The sequence below is a fragment of the Dipteris shenzhenensis genome, chromosome 2, assembly GCF_047967505.1.
Source record: "Dipteris shenzhenensis isolate YYH24624 ecotype China chromosome 2, Dip_SZ_1.0, whole genome shotgun sequence".
In the NCBI taxonomy this organism is placed as follows: domain Eukaryota; kingdom Viridiplantae; phylum Streptophyta; class Polypodiopsida; order Gleicheniales; family Dipteridaceae; genus Dipteris; species Dipteris shenzhenensis.
In genome coordinates this window covers 30,616,409-30,636,979 of record NC_141597.1, presented here as the reverse complement: position 1 = coordinate 30,636,979, position 20,571 = coordinate 30,616,409, and the positions used below count along the sequence as shown (strand labels likewise).

Here is a 20,571-nt window from a genome sequence, read left to right as displayed (position 1 = left end):
TTAAATTATCCCAATATGGGCCTCGGAGGGGGCCTTGAGTGACACTGAATATTGCTTTGAAGGCGTGTGTCATTGTACAGTGGGCATTGAATGCTACTGTGTTGATGCCTTTTAGCCTAAATTTTGGATGCGAAAACGTTAAAAAGAAAGCTGGGAAGAAACTACATAAAGGATGTTAGGAGGGCTTGCAATTATTTCTTGCATTCTGCAAGTAGGTTCTTTGAACTTGACTATTTTCGCTCCTCTATCTCATTTATCTGTCAACGTGGATGTCGATGATGTAGAGACCCGTGTGCTAACTTCCGCATGTCCTGCCAAACCCTCCAATTGCACATCTTTAATACATTCAATATAGCCTGTTTATAGCTAGTAACCCTCTGTGGAATCATGCCTGTGAGTATCTTTTGTTGGAATATTCTTATAAATTTTGCAAAGCAGTAACTTTAGATGCATGATTCTAAATGCCCCTAATCACCACTAGTTGAAGTAGCATTATATTACGGGTCCCACATTGACATTGACCCTCATAAAATCTCAGCAAAGTGGAAAGCGGAAAACATTAGGTTATATGCCAACACCATTACTATAGCAACTGTACTCCATATGATGTCTAGATGTCAACACCATTACTGTAGGTTATATGTCAACACTGTTACTATAGCAACTATACTCCATATGATGTCTAGATTTTCACATTGGACCCTCATAAAATATCAGCAAAGTGGAAAACCCAAAACATTAGGTTATATGCCAACACCATTACTATAGCAGCTATACTCCATATGATGTCTAGATGCAGTTGGAAAGGCAATGTTTGACATAGTGCAAAATATATAAGGAGAGAAAGAAAAGGCCTACTGTTCTTAGCAGATGCTGATTTCCAGGTAAATGCATCAAGTGCACTTTAATTGCATTTGCACTGGATGATGTGATTGGTGTATAACTTCCGGATTTGAATATTGCTGCCCAGATCAGAGAAGCAACTGTACTCAAGCTGAAAGCAGTAGAGAAACTAAAGGAAGAAGCAGAAAGCCAGCGAGAAGAAATACGAAACGAAATTCAAAGTATGACAAGAGAAGTGGAAGTGCAAAAAAAACTAGCCGAGCAAGAACGAAAGCGACAAGAAGAGCTTCTCCGTGAGCGTGATGTACTAAACAAGTTGAAGACACAAGTAAGATTTATTTCTTGGATAATTTTAAAGATAGTGCCATTCAAGAATCTATAAGTTTTGAAATAATGCATGTGTTTTAGCTCGGGTCCCCCTTCAGTCAGTGAGCTTTAATATACCATTCCAATTCAGCTCTCACATTTGGTTTGTTTAGATGGAGGAATGCAATGATGGCATGAATGATAATTTCTCAGGTCATATACATTAGAAAATCTTCACAAAGAGTTGAAGACTTTGTTTTGCCTTGTGTTTTGGATAGCTCCTTAAGAGCTTTCAAGGACTATGTGTGGAATGGGAGGCTTACATTTCAAGGACTATGTGTGGACTTCTTTGTGAGCTGCTAGTGTGAGCTTTCCCAGTGTCATTGCCTTCTTCCTCACTTGCCGTTGATCCCTTTCCCTGATTGCTTGCTTTTAGTTTCCTTGTACACTCTTTCTTCCCTTACCTTTCATCTGTCTCCCTTCCATATAAGTAGCCCTCCCTCTCTCTCTCTCTCTCTCTCTCTCTCTCTCTCTCTCTCTCTCTCTCAGCTGGGACGCTGTCAAGGGATTGTCCTGATGCAGCTATTTTACCGCCATTATACCACGCAATTTGTACATGATGGAAGACTTTCACTTATCGCACTCTCAGCACTGCTGTGCAGAGCTATACCACGCAATTTGTACATGATGGACGACTTTCACTTATCGCACTGTCAGCACTGCTGTTCAGAGCTATCAGCCTCTCTCTTTTGCAGAAAAAAAGCAATTTTGGAAATTCCTGAGTCACACTGTTGGTCTGTCCCAGATGTAAGGAGAAGGCAGAGAACGTGGCAGGTCATGCAGTGTGGCTGTCACAATAAAGTGCATGATATTGCCAGGGAAGTGTATATAGAGGTGCATGCCTTAAGGGTATTTAATCTGACAGTTTTGCAAGTTTCGGCATATAGCTTTTTTTTTTTGAGTTCTTGGAGAATTGGAAGCATTGAGATTGTACCAGCAACATTATCAAACAAGGCTTACTGAGTGGCCACAGCAAGAAATGTGCCACATAATGTTTCTTCATAAGCTCATAGGTCTTGTCAACCCATGAGTCATGAACACATGGATATAGTGATTGGGCTACTTGTCCAGATGACAATATATCAACTTGATATTGCCTCAATATTGAATCTGCACTGATATCATCGAGTAGCAAGAAGGGAAGTGTTGTTTGTCTATTGTCTATGGAGTCTGAATATAGTGGAACATCAAATGCAACTTGTGAAGCTATCTAGTGAAGAAGAATCCTAAAAACATATTGGACTTGAACAAAAAGGACCAACTCTTTTATATACAAATGGCTATAGTTCTATCAAACTTGCCAAGGATCCAATATTTCATGGTTGTATTAAACATAACATCAATTCGTATGTAAGAAGTAGATTTTTAAACTAATCCTCTTGCCAGAGTTAAGCAAAATAATGCTTTTATACTTGGGTTTTAATCTAAGTCCATTGTTCGTGAAGGGGAGTGTTGGAAAAGTGAGTAATGAACTATGAATTTAGTTTATCAATTTGTTGGTGGTTAGGATTATCAAATGCTTCTAAGAGCAGTAGTTAGACCTTAGGGTCCTAGATATACCATCCATGACCTTAGTTCATCAATTTGATTGGTGGTTAGGATTACGAAATGGTTCTAAGAATGGTAGTTAGATCCTAGGTCCTAGATATACCACTCATGTCATTGATAGGGTTAGAGATTTTAAAGGGACCACATTTGGTGGCATACTCCCGTAGGCCTCCACCATGCACACTAGACAACAACAAATCAGATGTCAGTAACTCCTATTAAGTATGAGAGAAAACACCCATAGTAAATCACCCAAGGTAAAAATACATCATGCGCAGCATGAGAGGACTCATGGCATTAAATGACCATTTAAAGTCTGAAAGGGCCAAGACTTTGGCTGAAAATGCCGAGTATGCCAGAGGAAGACTTATAAAAGAAAGGGTTGTTCTCCATTAACTAAGAAATACCCTCCTCCTAGTTGAAACCACTCTATCCGTCCCCCACCATCAAAGTGTCCACAATGTCAGCTCTTAAAAGTGTTGGAAAACAATATATGCTCGGATTCCTTCCTTTGATTGTGACTTGGAGGGTGTGCATCCTCTAAGTAGTTCATGGATCTAGCTTAGGAGTGCTGGTTGTTGAAGAGCGCTGGGTTTCATCCCGGTAGGAGAAGAGCCATTGGGCAGTAAACCCCACTCCCATTGAGATGAGTTTATGAAAAGAGCAGTGGCCAAAAATAAATCCAACATCTAGTGTGTCTGTCTAGAGCATAGACACCATGGAATGGACATAGTGGGGCCACATATTTTTGAGTTTTGGCTCCTACACATTTGGTACATTCCTCCTCCAAGACCTATGAATCTTAGGGAAATAAAGGCCTTTCTAGGTTGGTATCTTATTGGTAGGAAACCATCCTTCTTGCTCCTTTGAATACTATAGTGCAGATCATCTTTAGTGCTCCCTTGAAGCCTATGACACAATGGTCTCCTTGATCATGATCTTGCAGAGAGAGAGAAAGAAAGTGTATTATTGTCCACTAAAGGCCAAAATGGGCCCATGGGACATCAAGAACTCTGCATACAAGATAGCACAAAATCAACGTGCCACAAAGAAGAGGCATCGTCGAATATCATCTAAGTGCTACGCAATACAATGCAAGTGAAAGTACATAATGTCAAATCTGAGCCTAAATACAAAGTAAACTAGATGCAAGGAAACCGCCCCTGGGTGCAAAATGGGGGGATGAGTACAATATGCCAATGCAAAGATACAAGTCCAGGTGTCACGGAGTCTGAGAACCAAAATAATACTGGAAATCCTGTCCATCGACTCTGCCTCCTGCTATGAGAGTACAAATCTGAGCAAAGGTGAGGTGAGCGGTTGGTGGGGCGAGATCTCCATGAGTAAGTCTCCTCCGAAAAGCTGCCATCATCCTGGATCGTCTGGAGATGAAGCGACGAGTACGTCCCCTATGTAACAAGATCCTGCGGCATCTACAAACCATCTCATATGTACATCCACAGGGTGGAGGCATGTGTCCTGTGTGAGCTCTGACCTCCTCGTGCTCCTCCTGGTCTCTGTTCTCTGGTATAGCGTGTGCCTGAGCTCTATCAGGCTGGGCTCTATCACGCTCCGGTCTGTGCTGATGGTCTCTGAGGTAGTCTCGTCGAAGCATAGTGGCCTCCCTTACATAAAGAGCTAGGCAATGCTGATCCTCGTAGTCCATCACTCGTGAGAGAGGTCCAAAGCCATCCGTGAAGAGACAGTGGAATCTACCTCTGAGCTCATAATATAGCGGGCATCTGCAAACGAAGTGCTCCTCTGACTCCACCTCTCCCATGGTGCAACAAGGGCAGATCCTGGTCTCTCGGCCTGGTCGCCGTCCATCCTCCATGCGTCGCATCCTACCAGCCTCTATCTCGAGCTGATGCGAAGAGACTCTAAGCTGGCCAAGGGCAATCCTCAGTGAGTGGGACATGTGGATACTTGTATAGCCTGGTGGAATGACAAATCCATCCTCTGAGATCCGAAGGAAGTGGTCACGATATGTGGCCATCTTCGTCGGAAGCTGCGTGGGATAAATCCAAGTGCGATACGTATGAAGCTGCAGCAAGTCTGCTCTCGTGACCTGGCTAAGCTCGTGGCGAGTCAACTCGAGATGAGGGGCATCTATGCTGTATCGGAAGGGAGGCAGTCTATCCATGTCTAGTCCAAGAGATGTGAGCCACCTAGTGAGTCTGAAGTACCAGCAGTATCGCGGGCCCCAGATCGTGCCAACTCCATAGAAGATGCAAGTGCTAACCATGGCAACCGAGCTCTGCCTGCTGCTGAGTCTCAAACTCCCTAACCCTATGCAAATACATGACCGACTGAAACGCTGCATCCAATGCAAGGGGAGTAGCTCCAAACTCTGCTAGCATGATCTCGTGCGGAACTGTAGCCTTGGCCCTAATGAGCCGAGAGAACATGACGATCTGTAACCTCTCTACTCGTCTCCAATCTGTAGCGCCGAGGTCTCCTGCCCAGAAAGGAGCTGCATACATCGCAGCTGGTCTCACCAATGTATCAAAAAGCAAGGATTTCGTATCGGGATGCTGAAAGTGGGACTGAAAACACTGACGCTCAAGATGAGCCAACGAAGCATACCCTTTACTAATCCTATCTCGTGCTGCATATGTCATGGTGAAAACCGGTCCCCTGAAAACTGCCCCCAAATAAGTGTACTCTCTAACAAGCTCAATGGGCTGTTCGTCATAAGTGAAGCAAAACTCATCCGTGCTGTAAATACGATCAGAGGTGTTGAAAACCATAACCTTGGTCTTGCCAAGGTTTACGGTCAACCCCTTGTCCTGGCAAAACCTGTGGAGTGCCTCAATATGTGCCTGGAGGCCCTGAGGAGTAGAGGAAATGAGAACCACATCGTCCGCATACAGGAGGATAGGAATGGAGGATCCTGAGAGAGTAGAGCCCACACCGCTTGTCATCTGTATAAACATCTCTAGCTCATCAATATATAATCCAAAGAGAGTAGGAGAGAGCGGGCAACCCTGCTTCACCCCAATCGTGCTGCATACCTCCTCTGAGAGCCCCTCACGTGTCCGAACCCGACCAGTGACCCTCTCATACAAAGCCATGATAGCCCACTATATCTCTCCACTGAAGCCCATCTGGCGAATCCTTTGAAACAATCTGAATCGCGGAACTGTGTCAAATGCCTTCCTGAAGTCCACGAAGCAACAATAAAGCCGTTGCCTTCGTGACTTCGCCTCCTCTACCAGTGCCCTGAGTGTGAGGATGTGGTCAAGTGTCGAATGATCCCTGCGAAATCCAGCCTGCGCTCTGGCTCTGAGTCCTGTCGTCTCGGCATGGTCATTTATACAGCTTTCCAAAACTGATGCATAGATCTTGGCCATAACGTGGCCAATCATGATGGTCTGTGATTCGACGGCTCCATAGGGTCCCCCGACTTGTGGATAGGTACTATGGTATTGCCTAACTAGGACTGTGGTAGGCCTGTACAAACAGACTCATTGAAGAGACGGGAAAGAACAAAATCTAAGGCATCAATCCCATGGATTACATACTCCGCTTGCAATCCATCATGATCCTTAGCTCTCCCGTTCTTCAATCGGTGGACTGCTGCACGGACACTCTCTGGTGTGAAGAGACTAGATGAAGCTGGCCTAGGGGAATGGGATAATCCGATGGCTGGCTGATCTGGAACATCGTATAGAGCTGAAGTGTATGCAGACCAGACACGTGGATCTGTGAGGGGGCTCTGAGACTTCGAGCGGAGGAATTTTCTCCAGAATTCCTTGGAGTCATAGCTGAAAAGCAAGCTTCTCAGCTCCTCCTCATTCCGGGCTAGAAATTGGCGTTTCTTGCGCCTAACCAACCACTTGTAGTCTCTCTTGGTTTCGGCAAGGAGGGGAGAGAGAGAGAAAGGCATCATTTGCAAAGAGAGAGAGAAACGTCAAAGGGTGCAAACTATTATTCCTGCTCCTTTGAATTCTACAATGTAGAATCTTCAGTGGATCCTCGAAGCCCAGTACACTGGTCTTCTTGGTCATGATGAGCCAGGCAGGGCATTACTTTCACCTTTAGAGAAAGAAAGAAAGAAAGTTGTATCAACGTCTTCAAAAGGCCTCACGAGCCTTTGAGACAAAGTACAATCAAGAAAGTAACTCATACAAGCCATTGTGGGCTGAAGCAAAGGGCTGTGTTTGGACATAGTGCAAGCGCATCTAGCCTTGCTGTAATTTTTCCTTCTGAATAAAGAAATAAAGAAATACTGAAAAGGGCGTGAAGTTTGGGGCCAATCGAGTGTCCGTTTTTTGAGTAGGAACAATCTAGCTCCCCGTTGTGGGTTCTGTGTTCTCTTGGCGTTGCTAAAATTATTTTCTAAGTGGCTGAAATATTGGTACTTGCTGGTTAATATTCATTTACTGCTCTTTAGTTTATTTGAAGGATGCTTTCAATGGTTCCGTTGCCGGGATATCACCATCTTTCTCAAGAGCTAAGCCTGTGGTTGTTGCTAGGGTGAGTACCATTTGCTGGAAATGAATTACAGTCAAGAGAATTCAGCCAAGATGTTGTGCAGTGAATGTGCCAAAGGATATGCCATATGAAGGAAAAGCCAAAGGCTGAAGGTTTGGAGGAACAGGATGAGATCTTGGTTTTAGAACAAGTATTGGCACATAGGAAAAGAAAAGTTAAGAGGTAGAGTTTCCCGTCCCTATCTAGGGATATTGGATGCGAAGTGGATGGAGGATGGTGAAATGGCAGATTCACCTCAGTGTTGCAGCTCTACTTTTCAGTTTGAGCCGACCACGATTGGGCTCTTTCAAGCTCAGCAGAGCAAAGGGGTATGGAGCATTGCCTGATGCTCAAGAGGGGGGTAGCGCCTCCACTCCCTTGGTACAAACAGGCTCAGTTATTTAGAAGTCACTTGTTGATACGTCATGTCTCACCTAAGGTACCGCTTGCTGACGGTATATTTGCCATGGGACTTCTATGATCAGTGTACTAGTCACTGTTGTTATGCATTGGTATGCACTGCTGGTTATGCATTGCTCGTTCTGGAATGTTAGTTATGCGTTGCTCGTTCTGCAATGCTGGTTATTCATTGCTCGTTCTGCAATGTTGGTTATACAGTGCTTGTTATGCACTATTGGTTATGCTTTGCTCGTTTTGCAATGTTGGTTATGTGCTGCTTGTTCTGCAATGCTAGTTATTCATTGCTCGTTCTTGCAATGTTGGTTATGTAGTGCTTGTTATGCGCTGCTGGTTATGCATTGCTCGTTCTGCAACGTTAGTTATGTGTTAATTCATTGCTCGTTTTGCAATGTTGGTTTTGCATTCTTGTTCTGCAATGTTAGTTATGCATAGTTTGTTTTGCAATGCATTGCCCATTTTGCAATGTTAGTTATGCATTGCTTGTTTTCTGGAGAGTTGCCTTCTTTTCTCTGTCAGCTAGAGTATCCCTAGGAGGGCAGCAAAGTTTTGGCACTAGTAACAGCCTGTGAGATCTGTGTGGATGAGTTGGGCTGCTAGTAACAGCTCCGGGTCATGTGCAAACTTTGAGTCTAAGGGGTTGATGCTTGGACAACTAGGAAGAGGGTGATTCTGCCTTGTAGGGGTTGATGGGATTTTTGGAATTGTTGGCCACGGATTATGCACTGGATTTGGATGCCTTTTTGAGCCAGGGATTTGCTGAGTAGCAGGTTGCTTGTGCCTACCAGTGTTGAGACTCAGTTGGGCTGTGTTTGGACAGGTGTAAGGGCATTTAGCCTTGCTGTAATTTGCCTTTTGAAGAAAGAAACAAAGAAATACTGAAAGGGGCGCAAAGTTTGGGGCCGATCAGGTGTTCGGTTTCTGAGCAGGAGCAATCTAGCTTCCCATTGTGGGTTCTAAGTTTTCTTAATGTTGCTGAAATGATTTTCAAAGTGACTAAAATATTGTTACTTTCTGGTTAATATTTATTTACCGCCCTTTAGTTTATCTGAAGGCTGGTTTCAATACATTATAAGAAAAAGAACTGAAGGTCTGAGACATAGACGTTCAAATGATAAATCTTGGCTAGACAAAGACCCCACAAACATTCAGTTGGATCCAGGCAAAGCCCCAACATGCAGAGTCAAATCATAGAACTATGCACAAGATTCACTTGTTGAGATTTGTACATCAAGATGATTAAAGGGGTATAAATCTACATCAACATGATTTGTTGAGATTTGTACATCAAGGTGATTAGAAGGGCGTAAATCTTCATGTTGTGATTAGAGGGGTGTAAATCTACATCAACATGATCATGGTGGATGTGGATCATCCTAGCCTTCCCTTTGATGAAGGTGATAGCTAATCTTATCTAGTTGGATTGGCTCCGATTGTGTGGTGGACCTTTTCTCTTATTCCCTCCTTTGTGAGCATCGTCTCGTTGAACACTCTCCATGTGGTTTGTAACATGGTATCAAAGCCTTGCTCTTAATCCTGCCCAATTCTTCAAGATCCTTGTTGCTAAAAGGTGGATTTGTGTGGAGTTCTCGAGTTGAGAAGGTCGTCTTTTTGATATCCTGCTGTTCGTCGAGTTGTCTCAAAGCCTTAAACTTCGTATTTTTCTCTCATTTTTCTAAAAGCGTCCATGCATTTCAACAAGGAGCCCGTTTATCACAGTTGCTAGGACTTTATTCTGGCTTGTTCAATCTGCATTGACACCAGTATCTCTCAGAGGCAACAATAGAGAGTTTCTCTCTTTCATAAGCCCGCCAGGAAGTTCTGTTGTTCAAGTGGCAGGGAACCTGGTTGTTTATGCATCTCAAGGGTGCTTTGTTACCAAAAAAGGCGCCATTCGTACTACGGTTCGTTTTCTTGGCGCAGTCTTCTTTTGTGGCTGTTGTTATGGGACTATCTACCGGTCTTTAGGGTTCATTTCATGCTGCTATTCGTTTCTAAAGAGCCTTGTGCAATAGCTTCCCATTGCTGATTTCTTTTCTCTGCTGTTTGCTGCTGGATCTGTTCAATAGCTATTCATCAATCACCAGGAAGATTTGTTCAAGCATCTTTAGTTGCTGGAGACTTTTCTAAAGAAGTAATGCAGAATCGTTGGGTTCCGGGAGATTATCTACTCCTATTCAGTTTCATTTTCTTCTCAAAAGCGATGTTGCTATCGGATTTGTTTTAGCAATCACATTGGCAGCTTCTCTTTCAGATCTGAGAATACGTTATTGCTGTATCTCATTTCCCTTGTCTTGTAGCCGGTTCGTATGACCACATCTGCCAAGACATCCTCGTCTCTCGGGTGTGCAGCGACGAAATTCTGTGACAGCTTGTTGTCTGGTTGTCCAAGGTTTCAGTGTGACTAATGTTCAAAGACCTTTAATATCCTGACACATGGCCCTCGATTTTGGATCCTCAAGTCCTCTCCAAATTTCAAAATAGCAAGGCAATTGAGAGGTTGGATGGGATGTTTTCGCCCTTTGGTACTTTTTTTGAGGAGCTGGTTTTGAGTCATTTATAGGTTGTCCCTTTTACTATTTTCCTACACCCTTTTCCATTGAGCCCTTGGAAAAGTTAAAAATCTTGATGCATTATCATTGAAATCATAAGTGTCCTCTACAATAAACTTCGTGGGTTATTTGACTTTACATGCATTTGGGTACTTGTTTAGGAATCTGTTTAATTCTCAGTTGGTTCAATGGCCAAAGAAATCTCAACCATTGAGAAATTCCATGGCGAAGGATTTCATTCTTGGCAAACATAAGTCAAATACTTGTATTATAATTTAGCAGTGACCAATGTAATGCAATAAGTAGGTTAGGGGCACTTTTCCCTCCCTAGAGGTTTTTCTCCCTAACCACAGTTAGTTCACTAACTATGGTTAGTGAAGGATAAGGTTTGTCGCTTAGACAAAACCTTTCCCACTTGTTGTATTTAGACACTTCATCTATTGCAAGCACAACGTTTAGCTCTCTAGCTCTCTCTCTCTCTTTTTCTAACATTTGGTATTGGAGTAGCTAGATTCTGCTTTTTTGCTTCCTTGCTCGCAAGCTCCCTACTCCCTGATCCCTGCTCTAGCAAGCTTCCGTCCGTACAAGTCGTATGGACTGATTCCGTACCGCCGCACAGTTCTGCTCCTACACCGCTGTCAGGTCCGTACACTTGTACAGCTACTGCACCGTACAGCTCATGCGCCACCATTCCGTACTGCAGTGTCGTACAATTCTGTCGCATTTCATACTTGCACGTGTGGCGTCTGCAAACTGTCCGTACACCCGTACGCTTCTGTCAGTGCCGTACCGTCATACAGTTCCGCCATACAACTGCAGTTAATAGTTCGTACTTTAGTACATATCTTCGTACTTCTCTGCACCGTACACCGTACGCACGGATTTCCGTACACCACCTACTCCTTGTGGAGTTTCATGGTTCGCAATATCTTGGTTGGCAGAAATCTTTGGGATTATGTCAATGGAGATGAAGAAAGACTAGATACAACGCCTATACCTGTCACTCCTACAGTTGGAGGCAGGGGTAGAAGAACAAATACAGCATAGGTGATTGGAGCAGCCGCTAGAGGAGCTCCCACAGCAGAGCAGAAAAGATGGGACTCTAGAGATGCACAAGCTCTTTCAGTAATTTCTCTTTCTGTCAAGAGGTTCATTATACCTCATATTCGGTCATGCAAGACATCTATGGCAGCTTGGGTAATACTTGAGAGTATGTTTGCAGCAAGAAATGATGCAAGGGTTTCCTTTCTGAAGCGAGAACTTTCCCATACAAATATGGAGGAGGGAGATTCCATGAACTCTCACCTCACAAAACTTCAGGACCTCAGGGAACAATTGCTGAATGTTAATGAAGTCATCCCGGATTCAGAGATGATCACTACCACTCTGAACTCTCTTCCTGAGTCCCATCTTGGTTTTCAGACCTCGCTGAATTTGTCATTGAGGGGCGGCAGCAATTCTCTCTCCTTTCACAAGTTGGTAGGACTCCAATTGCAGGAGGAACAAACACGCAGAAATATGGCAACCCGGGCTGGTGAGCATGCTATGCTCTCCAAGTTCAAGCCCAAGGGTAAAGGGCAGCATAAGCCACATGCCAATCAGCCCACACATCAGCATAAAGTTGATTCTGGACAGCCTTCTTATAAGGCACAGGGTGATACAAATAAGCAAAAAAAGAAGGGCATCTGTCATTATTGCAAGAAGCCAGGTCATTATATTGGAGAGTGCAAGAACCGCATAGCCCAAGAGAAGAAAAGGGATTCCGGTATGGCTGTGTCAGATGCATCAATTCCACATTCTCATGATGGAGGAGATGTTGCAGCCAACTTGGTTGAAGAGCACTATGCCTTTCTGTCTTGCACTTCAGATTTTTCAGTGGGTAGTTTAGATACTACAGCCACTAATGATGATGACCCATATGCTTTCTTGACTTGCAGTTACGATCCTTCAAAGGATGAATGCTCTTTTAGTGTTGATGAGACACTACATACTTGGTATTTTGACAGTGGTGCTTCAAAGCACATCACTTCCAAGAAGAGTCTGTTTATAACTCTGCATTCGTCACCCACCAAGAAGAAGGTAACTTGTGTGAATAATTCTTCTTATTCAGTGTGTGGAGTGGGAGACATTATTCTCACATCCACTGATGGCATAGATTTCAGAATTTCAGATGTACTCTATGTGCCAGGGATAAAGAAGAATTTGCTTTCAGTGTCCTCACTCAATAGAGGAGGTATTCAGGTTGTTTTTTATGATGACAAGTGTGCAGTCAGAGACAAAGAAAATGACTATGCTTTGAGGTTGGTTGGCACTTTGTATCGAGGTCTTTTTCAGCCTGATTTATATGAAAAAAGATCCCATCTTGCATTATCAGTTAGCACTCCCACTGCTGCGATGCAGAATGCGGAGTTATGGCATGCCAGGTATGGGCACATGAGCTATGGCAGCTTAATGACACTTCAGAGACATGATATGGTTGATGCATTACCTCCTTTGGAGTCACCTCCTCCTCATGCATGTGAGGGCTACATTCTTGGCAAAATGCATAGGCTTCCCTTCAAGAAGGATGGTGCAGTGAAAGCTACAAGAAAATTACAGCTTATTCACAATGATGTCTGCGGTCCCATGAGGACACCTGCTTTTGGGAGTTATCTCTATTTTGTTACATTCATAGATGACTTTACCAACTACACTTGGGTCTATGGTCTCAAGGCAAAATCAGAAGTGTTTATGCATTTCAAACACTTTGTGGCTATGGTTGAGAATGAGATAGGACTCAAGGTGCAGACACTTCGCATAGATTGAGGGGGGGAGTATATGTCTCATGAATTTGAGACATTTCTGAAAGAAAAAGGCATTATGCATCAGCTTACAATGAGGCTTACATCTCAACAGAATGGCAAAGCTGAGCGGAAGAATCGCACCGCCATGGAAATGGATAGATGCATGCTCACAAGTAAGAAGTTGCCTCACAGCTTTTGGTTGGAAGGCCTCATGTGTGCCAACTATATTTTAAATCGAGCTCCTACAAAGGCTTTGAAGACAATCACTCCCTATGAGGCATGGCATGGGAGAAAACCTTCAGCGGACCACTTCAGAGTTTTTGGTTGTGTTGCATATGCCCACGTGCCTGTGGAGTTCAGACACGAGTTGTCAGATAAGGCACTAAAATGCATTTTTGTGGGATATAGTTCACAAAGCAAAGTCTATCGTCTCTACAATCCTGCTACACGCAAGATTTTTGTTAGTAGAGATGTTATATTCTCTGAAAATTCTGCACATATACATGCTGAATTTCAGATTCCGGCCTCTTCAGATGATGTGTTTGAGGGGATGCTTCCTATAGCATTTGGTTCCCCCGCTGAAAATCAGAATTTACAGCAACCTCTGCTAGCTCCACAAGTACAGATTCAGCCCCCAATTGAATTGGTACAACCTCAGGGTGTGGATGAAGTTGTCAGGCAAGAAATTCAAGAGATACATGCAGCCAAAACAGTCCCGCATTGGTTGCTTCAGACTCTCAGGGAGAGTAGGCTTGAAGCTCCATTGCCTGGCAGAAGTCGTAGTGCAGTAAGGCACATGGACGGAGCTCATTCAGTTGAATCAGCTTATGCAGGTACTCTTCTTGATGAGGAGGAGCCTGAGACATTTGAAGAAGCAAAGAATAATGTGCATTGGATGAATGCCATGCACGATGAGTTGCAGTCCATTCATAAAAATCAGACTTGGGATGTTGTGGATTTGCCACTAGGTAAGAATGGCATTGGTACATAGTGGGTTTTCAAAGTCAAAAGAAAGCCAGATGGGTCCATTGATGGGTATAAGGCAAGGCTGGTTGCAAAAGGTTATGCTTAGAAAAAGGGCATAGATTATGAGGAGACTTTTGCTCCTAAATCCAAGATGACCACCATCAGGTCAGTTATAGCAATGGCTGCAAATTTTGAATGGAATGTTCATCAGTTGGACATTAAAACAGCTTTCCTTAATGGAGACTTGTTGGAAGAGGTTTATGTCAAACAACCTCCGGGTTTTGAAATTTCAAGAAATGCACATGAAGTATGCAAGCTGAATAAAGCTTTGTATGGGCTGAAACAAGCCCCACGTACATGGTATGCCAAAATTGATGCCTTTCTAACCAGTAAGGGGCTGCACAATAGTCCAACTGAGAGCACCCTCTACATCAAGAAGGATGGGGGAAATATTTTGGTCATCATTCTTTATGGCTCACCGGATCAAATAAGGAAGTAATTGCAGATTTCAAAGCCTAATTGAAAGCTACATTTGATATGTCAGATTTGGGCTTGTTACATTTCTTTTTGGGGATCCAGTTTATTCAAGAGAAACGTGGCATTGTTATGTCTCAGTCCAAGTATGTTCAAAAGCTCTTGGACAGATGGGCAGCTTACAATGCATGATGCGGGTGAATCAATCAATGTCACACTCTATAGTCAGGCTGTTGGATGCCTTATTTATCTCTGCAATACACGACATGATATTCAGTTTTCAGTTTTTCAGGTGAGTAGGTATATGCACAGCTTAAAGATTATGCATTGGCAGGCTGTAAAACGCATCTTCCTTTACTTGCAAGGTACAGAGTCTTTTGGCTTGATGTTTCCCAGGGGGGGTGACTTGCAGATGCATGCTTACAGTGACTCAGATTGGGTTGGAGACTATGATACTAGGCAGTCCACTAGTGGGAGTTGTTTCTTTCTAGGACATGCTTGCATTTCTTGGTTGAGCAAGAAACAGTCTACAGTGGCTACCTCCTCATGTGAAGCTGAGTACAGGGCAGCTTTCACAGCAACAGTTGAATGTGTTTGGCTGCGTCGTTTGTTTGCTGATCTTCATCTTTCATTGGAGGATCCTTCTCCGATTCTCACTAATAGTCAAAGTGCTATAGCAGTGGCAAAGAATCCTGTGTTTCATGCTCGCACGAAGCACATTGAGGTTCACTATCACTATGTCAAAGAGAAGTTGCATGCAGGAAAGATTAGTATGATCTATGTGTCAACACATGACAATGTTGCAGACATCTTCACCAAAGCACTTCCACGTGAAAAGTTTGAGGCATTTCACAGTGCCCTGAACTTATCTGGCACTGCAGGGGGGTGTTAGAATTATTATTATAATTTAGCAGTGACCAATGTAATGTAATAAGTAGGTTAGGGGCACTTTTCCCTCCCTAGAGGTTCTTCCTTCTAACCACAGTTAGTTCACTAACTATGGTTAGTGAAGGATAAGGTTTTGTCACTTAGACAAAACCTTTTCCACTTGTTGTATTCAGACACTTCATCTATTGCAAGCACAACGTTCAGCTCTCTAGCTCTCTTTCTCTCTTTTTCTAACAACTTGCTCTAAAGGCTTTTGGACTTGTAAATGACAAAAAGACTCCGGATCTTGCAAACGTTGATGAAGTAGGGGATGATGAGAGAGCATAGGCAATCGTTATGCTTACAATCGACAAAAGTGTTATCTCATATAGATTCGCTTAAAACGGCCTTGCTCAAGGAAGATGAATGGAGAAACTGTATGGTGCCAAAGGAAAGAATTCAAACATCAACTTAAAAATTGAATACTGTATTCTTGAGTTTACTCAAGGTGATCTCGGCACTTTTATTCATGCATGAAGGGTCTCATGGCCCAACTAGCTTTAGTAAAAGCTACAATTGATGAGGAGGATGCAATTGTAGTGCTTCTCAACGCTGTGACGAAAACATACTCTAATTTCTGGTCACCACCTTGAAGAATGTGCCTAATCCAATGCTTGAGGGGGTTATCTCTTCTCTTCTTGATGATGAGGAGTGAAGCAAATTCACTGGGGCATCTACATTGGGCATAACAATCTCTAATGAAGCATTGTATACTATGTTGACCTCTTTTAAATGCTCTTACTGTAAAAAGAAAGAGCACACACTAAAGCTAAATGCTTCAAGAAGCACCCCATGCATAGAAAATGTGGGAAGCGTGGCAAACAAGGTTCACTAAAAAATGAAGAAGCAAGAAGGGAATTTTACCTCTTCTTTCTTTGTCAGATACACTTTTCTAGTCTTGTTGTTTGTATCTATTATTACCATGTCTCCTTAATAATCCAAAACCTTGTAATAAGCCTGTAACTGATAAAGACTCATATAACCTGATGATTGTGCAATACTCTACCCATTTCGTACTGAGGGGGAGTAACATTGGTGATGCCGAAATGGGTGTTACTGCTCGTGAGAGTACAAAGGTAGGTTGCAGAGTCCACTGATCTGAGAAGGAATAAGGAGCTGCTGTCGGAAGTGGAGGATATCCAAGAGGAGTGCCTTCAGAGTGTAAATACTGTCTTGGGGAAGGTACAACCTGTATAGGAGGATATCTGGGAGCTAAAGGAGGTGGAGAGTACCCTGGAGATGCTGAAGCTGAGGGGTAAAAATCTCTCCAAAGATGGACAGCAAACTCGTGAGGAATATCGGGTTCTGGGTATCTACGTGTCTCGTGGAACACAACCTGGACTGTGCTGAGGAAGTAATGTAACTGAGGTGCCTCATGTAGAAGGTATAGGATGTGGTCCAAGTCACTGGAAGGGCACGTGACACAGAAGACCCACGATGCAAAAGCTCCGAAATGGGCTGGTTGTGCAATCTGAACACGATATTGTGGGGTAGATGATGCCTGAGGTGTCCTTGAAAGGATGGGTGAATTACTAGGGGTTTCCATGCTTTAGGGAGAAGGCTTTCATTTGCTGTAATTTGATAATGAGCGTCAAATAACAATATGAAAGAGAATCCTTAGCAATAGAATGGAAAGAATCCACCTGGCATAGATTAGATCTGCCAATTAGTTGTATAGCAAGGCCTGAAAATCTCCGTCCGGAGGTCCATTTACTGTCTTTGCAGGTTCACGTTGAAGTGTGAGCAGGAAAAAGGTGCCTGGCGAGACTTTCAAGGCAGATAGGGGCGTTGGCAGAGGCGTGGTGCAGAAAAGGGGTTTCCTGCGTTGATTTCAGAGGAAAAAGTGCCTGTGGGGTGCGAGGAGCAGATCTGGGCCTGGCTAGTCGGAATTGGAAGGCAGCCAAAAGGGCGCTTTTCATCGGCTAAGGTGGCGAGATAAGCCAGTAGGATTCAGGCTGGTCTGAATCGCAATAGAGGGCAGAACAGCTGCTGGGCAAAGGTAGGTATGGTGGCAAAAAAAGGGGCAGCCTGCTTGCTTGTGGAAAAATTGGCTGCGTGCTTCCAAGGCTGAATCGCGGCAGCAAGGGCAGTGATTTGGCACTGAAAGACTGGCAGGAACCCAGGGCAGCAAACCGGCTGATGGGGGGGGCTGCGTATGGTGTGGAAGGGAGGTGAATCCTGCGTGATGAAAATCCGTACGGGCGTCAATCATGGATCGTCATTTTTGTGTGTGGCTGCCTAGGTTGGGTGGTTGCCAAAAATTAAAGTGTGGGTTTAATTAACCCTTGGGTAGTCTAGGGCAAGGCCTAAGGTATGGGGCTGGGTTTTCCTTTTTAGCCCCTCTAGGTACCCTTTTATAAGGTGCTTGGTGCCAAAAGGTGTGCCTATGCTAAGGGGTGTGACCCTTGGAATAGGTGTACCTTTTCATGAAGGGGTGTGACCCTGTTTTCAAAAGGGGTGTCCCCACACGAAGAGGGGTGTCCTTTTTTCCACGATGGGGTGTGTCCCTTGGGTGAGGAGTCAAAACTCTTCATCAAAAGGTGTGTCCGATGGTGGAAAAGGTGCGTCCCTTGGTTTTGGGACAGCCCAAGCACATGAAAAGACATGATTTTTGTCGTGTCCATTCACATCAACTCGTGATGTGTGGGAGATGGAGAGGCCATTGATGACTTTAGGCAAGGTTGGCGCTAAAAATTTTTACGCTCATTCTCTCCATCTCTTCCATGCACAATGTGCACGAATATCCTTCTAGCGGAAAAAGATGTATCAGATAGGCGCTAGAAGGTTGGGGGCGTTTCCTACAGGCAGGAGCGAAATTTGCACTGTAAGAAATCCTAGATTTACTATATTTAGAAATGTGCTAAGGAACAGAAAGGAGACTGAAATAGCAGAGAACAAGGAATAATTGTATTGCGTGAGTGTCTGTAGTGTATATGTAGTGTGTCATCCATACAATTGGGCCTCTCTTATATAGAGAGTGAAGAGTCACACATGAAAAGGTGTGTACTCCAAAGTGTATGTGCATGAAGAGGTGTGTACCCCTTGTGAAAGGTGTGACCCTTGATGAGAGGGTACATTACAATAGGAGTGTCTCTTCCATAGAATGTCTCTTGTGAAGGGTTGTGCCTCATAGGAAGTGTCCCGTCGAAAGGGCATAGGGTTGTGCCTCATAGGAAGTGTCCCGTCGAAAGGGCATACCCTTCCACAAGTGTCCATTCATCAAACCATCCATAAGTCTAGATATAGAGAAAGGAATACGTCACAGATCGTGACACTATGAGACTGTGAAAAACCTGGTACAAATGAACTGTGGTGGTGGAGCTACTAAACAAGCATCCACACCAATGCAAATGCAAAATATGTAGAATGTGAGTACTAAATCCTAGATACAACATAGTCATGTCATGTCGGAAGTCGACTATCTCCTCCTTCTCCTCATCATCATCACCATCAAGACATCAAGGTGGATGTGGCAATGGCGGCATGAAATCAGCGATCGAGTGCTGTCATCCACTCAAAGGTGCAGCCCTGGCATATCTCCTGGTCATAGCTCTGCGTCTAACCAGGGCTACTATGAACCCCGTTGGGCGAGACCCGACTCTAAACATCGAGGGGATGTCCCCAAGTGTGATTTGTGTGTCAACTCTCTGTCTGAGTTGTCGGGTCACATGCTCCAGGTCACAGTCATGTCGAGGCCTCGTCCCGTGGGTGTCCATGTGATCTGGTTGGAAAAACTCTGTGATAGAACTTTGAGAGGGATCAGCCAAGGAAGAAGTATGCTCCTGTCACCATGCTCGGAGTATCGTCTTGCGGAGTCTGAGTGCCTCATGAACGAAACCTGCCAAACATCGCTGGTCTGGGTAGGAGATGAGTCGATCCAAAACCCCATAGCTATCTCTGAATAGGCAGTAGAAACGCCCGTGGATCTCATAGTAAACAAGACACCTAAAGATGAAGTGCTTCTCTGTCTCAACCTCCTGCATGCCACACAAAGTTCATATGTGCCTCTCCCTGGGTAGTTGCTTTGGTCTGCCGCTCTCGATATGAAGTCTATGTGAAGAGACCTGAAACTGCCCAAGAGAGATCCTCAGTGAGAGGGGTAAATAAATCTGAGTGTACCCTGGTGGGTCAATGAAACCCTCCGTTGTGATATGTAAGAAGTAATCTCTGTAGAAGCCCAGCTTCAATGGAAGATCACTCGGGCCCAGCCAGGTCCAGAATGTGTGTAGCTGTAATAGATCCTCATGGATAACCTGGTTGACCTCGTGTGATAGGAGGGAAGAAAACGGAGCATCCATGCTATACTGGAATGGGGGTAGTCTGTCCATGTGGAGATAATGGCAATAGCGAACAATCCCGCTACCAATGAGGACCTATTTCAGATCAACCCTATGTTAGAATGGTATGCACTTCCTGGGAGATCAACGTGGCATGTTTGGAGATTTAGGTATATAGAGGTTTTGGATGGTTTCCAGATCCACGGTTCACACACATTGGCCAGTATTTGGATAGATATTGTACACACCTTGACTGTCATTTGGGTTAGCATGCAGGGGTCTTCCAGGTTGGCTTCTACCAGGAGGAATGCTTTCCTTAGAAGTAGAGTGTCTCGTCATTTTTCTCGGAGTCCTCCATAGGATTGAGGTGGCAGTTTCAGCCTTAACCTTTGATTTTTTCTAGCTCTCTTACATGAGCATGATTTTTTCACTCTTAGTGTGTGTGGTTTATCATGCTCTGCATGATGTATTTCTCCCATGATCTTTTCTCTTGGAGTTTCTTTCATACTTAATATAACCCTTTTTTATGAAAAAAGAAAAAGAATGGTACGTGGTCATAGGGACCATGCTAGACCAAAGATGTTCCAAAGGGATTTGATCAAAATCAATGATGGAAATTATTCCTAAGTATAGCATCATCGACGGAATATACAGAAGGTGCATCGTCTAAACCAGTGGCCACCTCACGAAACGGTGCGATCACATTGGCCAAGTTCATCGTTGATGAATCATCTGCCATTTTAGTGCAACTCAAGGAGATTGTAATAGATCAAGGGACCCATTGCATGAGCGAACTCATTGAAAGGCTAGTCGAGAGGTTCTCCATCAATCGTCCACCAGGTCATCACGCCCAAGGAAAAGGCAATTGGAAAGCACAAATAAAGTGCGGGGAGCCATTTGTCGAAAGTCCACAAGTTCCCATCTCCGCGATTGGACCAGAAA

At 44.0% G+C, this 20,571-nt stretch overlaps 1 protein-coding gene across 1 annotated transcript in view; it reads left to right on the top strand.

Annotated features, from left to right (window-relative positions):
* Positions 1-20,571, top strand: part of LOC147904608 (cilia- and flagella-associated protein 58-like) — a 173,686-nt gene that overhangs the window by 40,517 nt on the left and 112,598 nt on the right. The window contains exon 8 of the mRNA XM_087398097.1: positions 971-1,171. Within this exon, the coding sequence (XP_087254223.1) occupies positions 971-1,171 (201 nt within the window). The remainder of the gene's footprint in view (positions 1-970; positions 1,172-20,571) is intronic.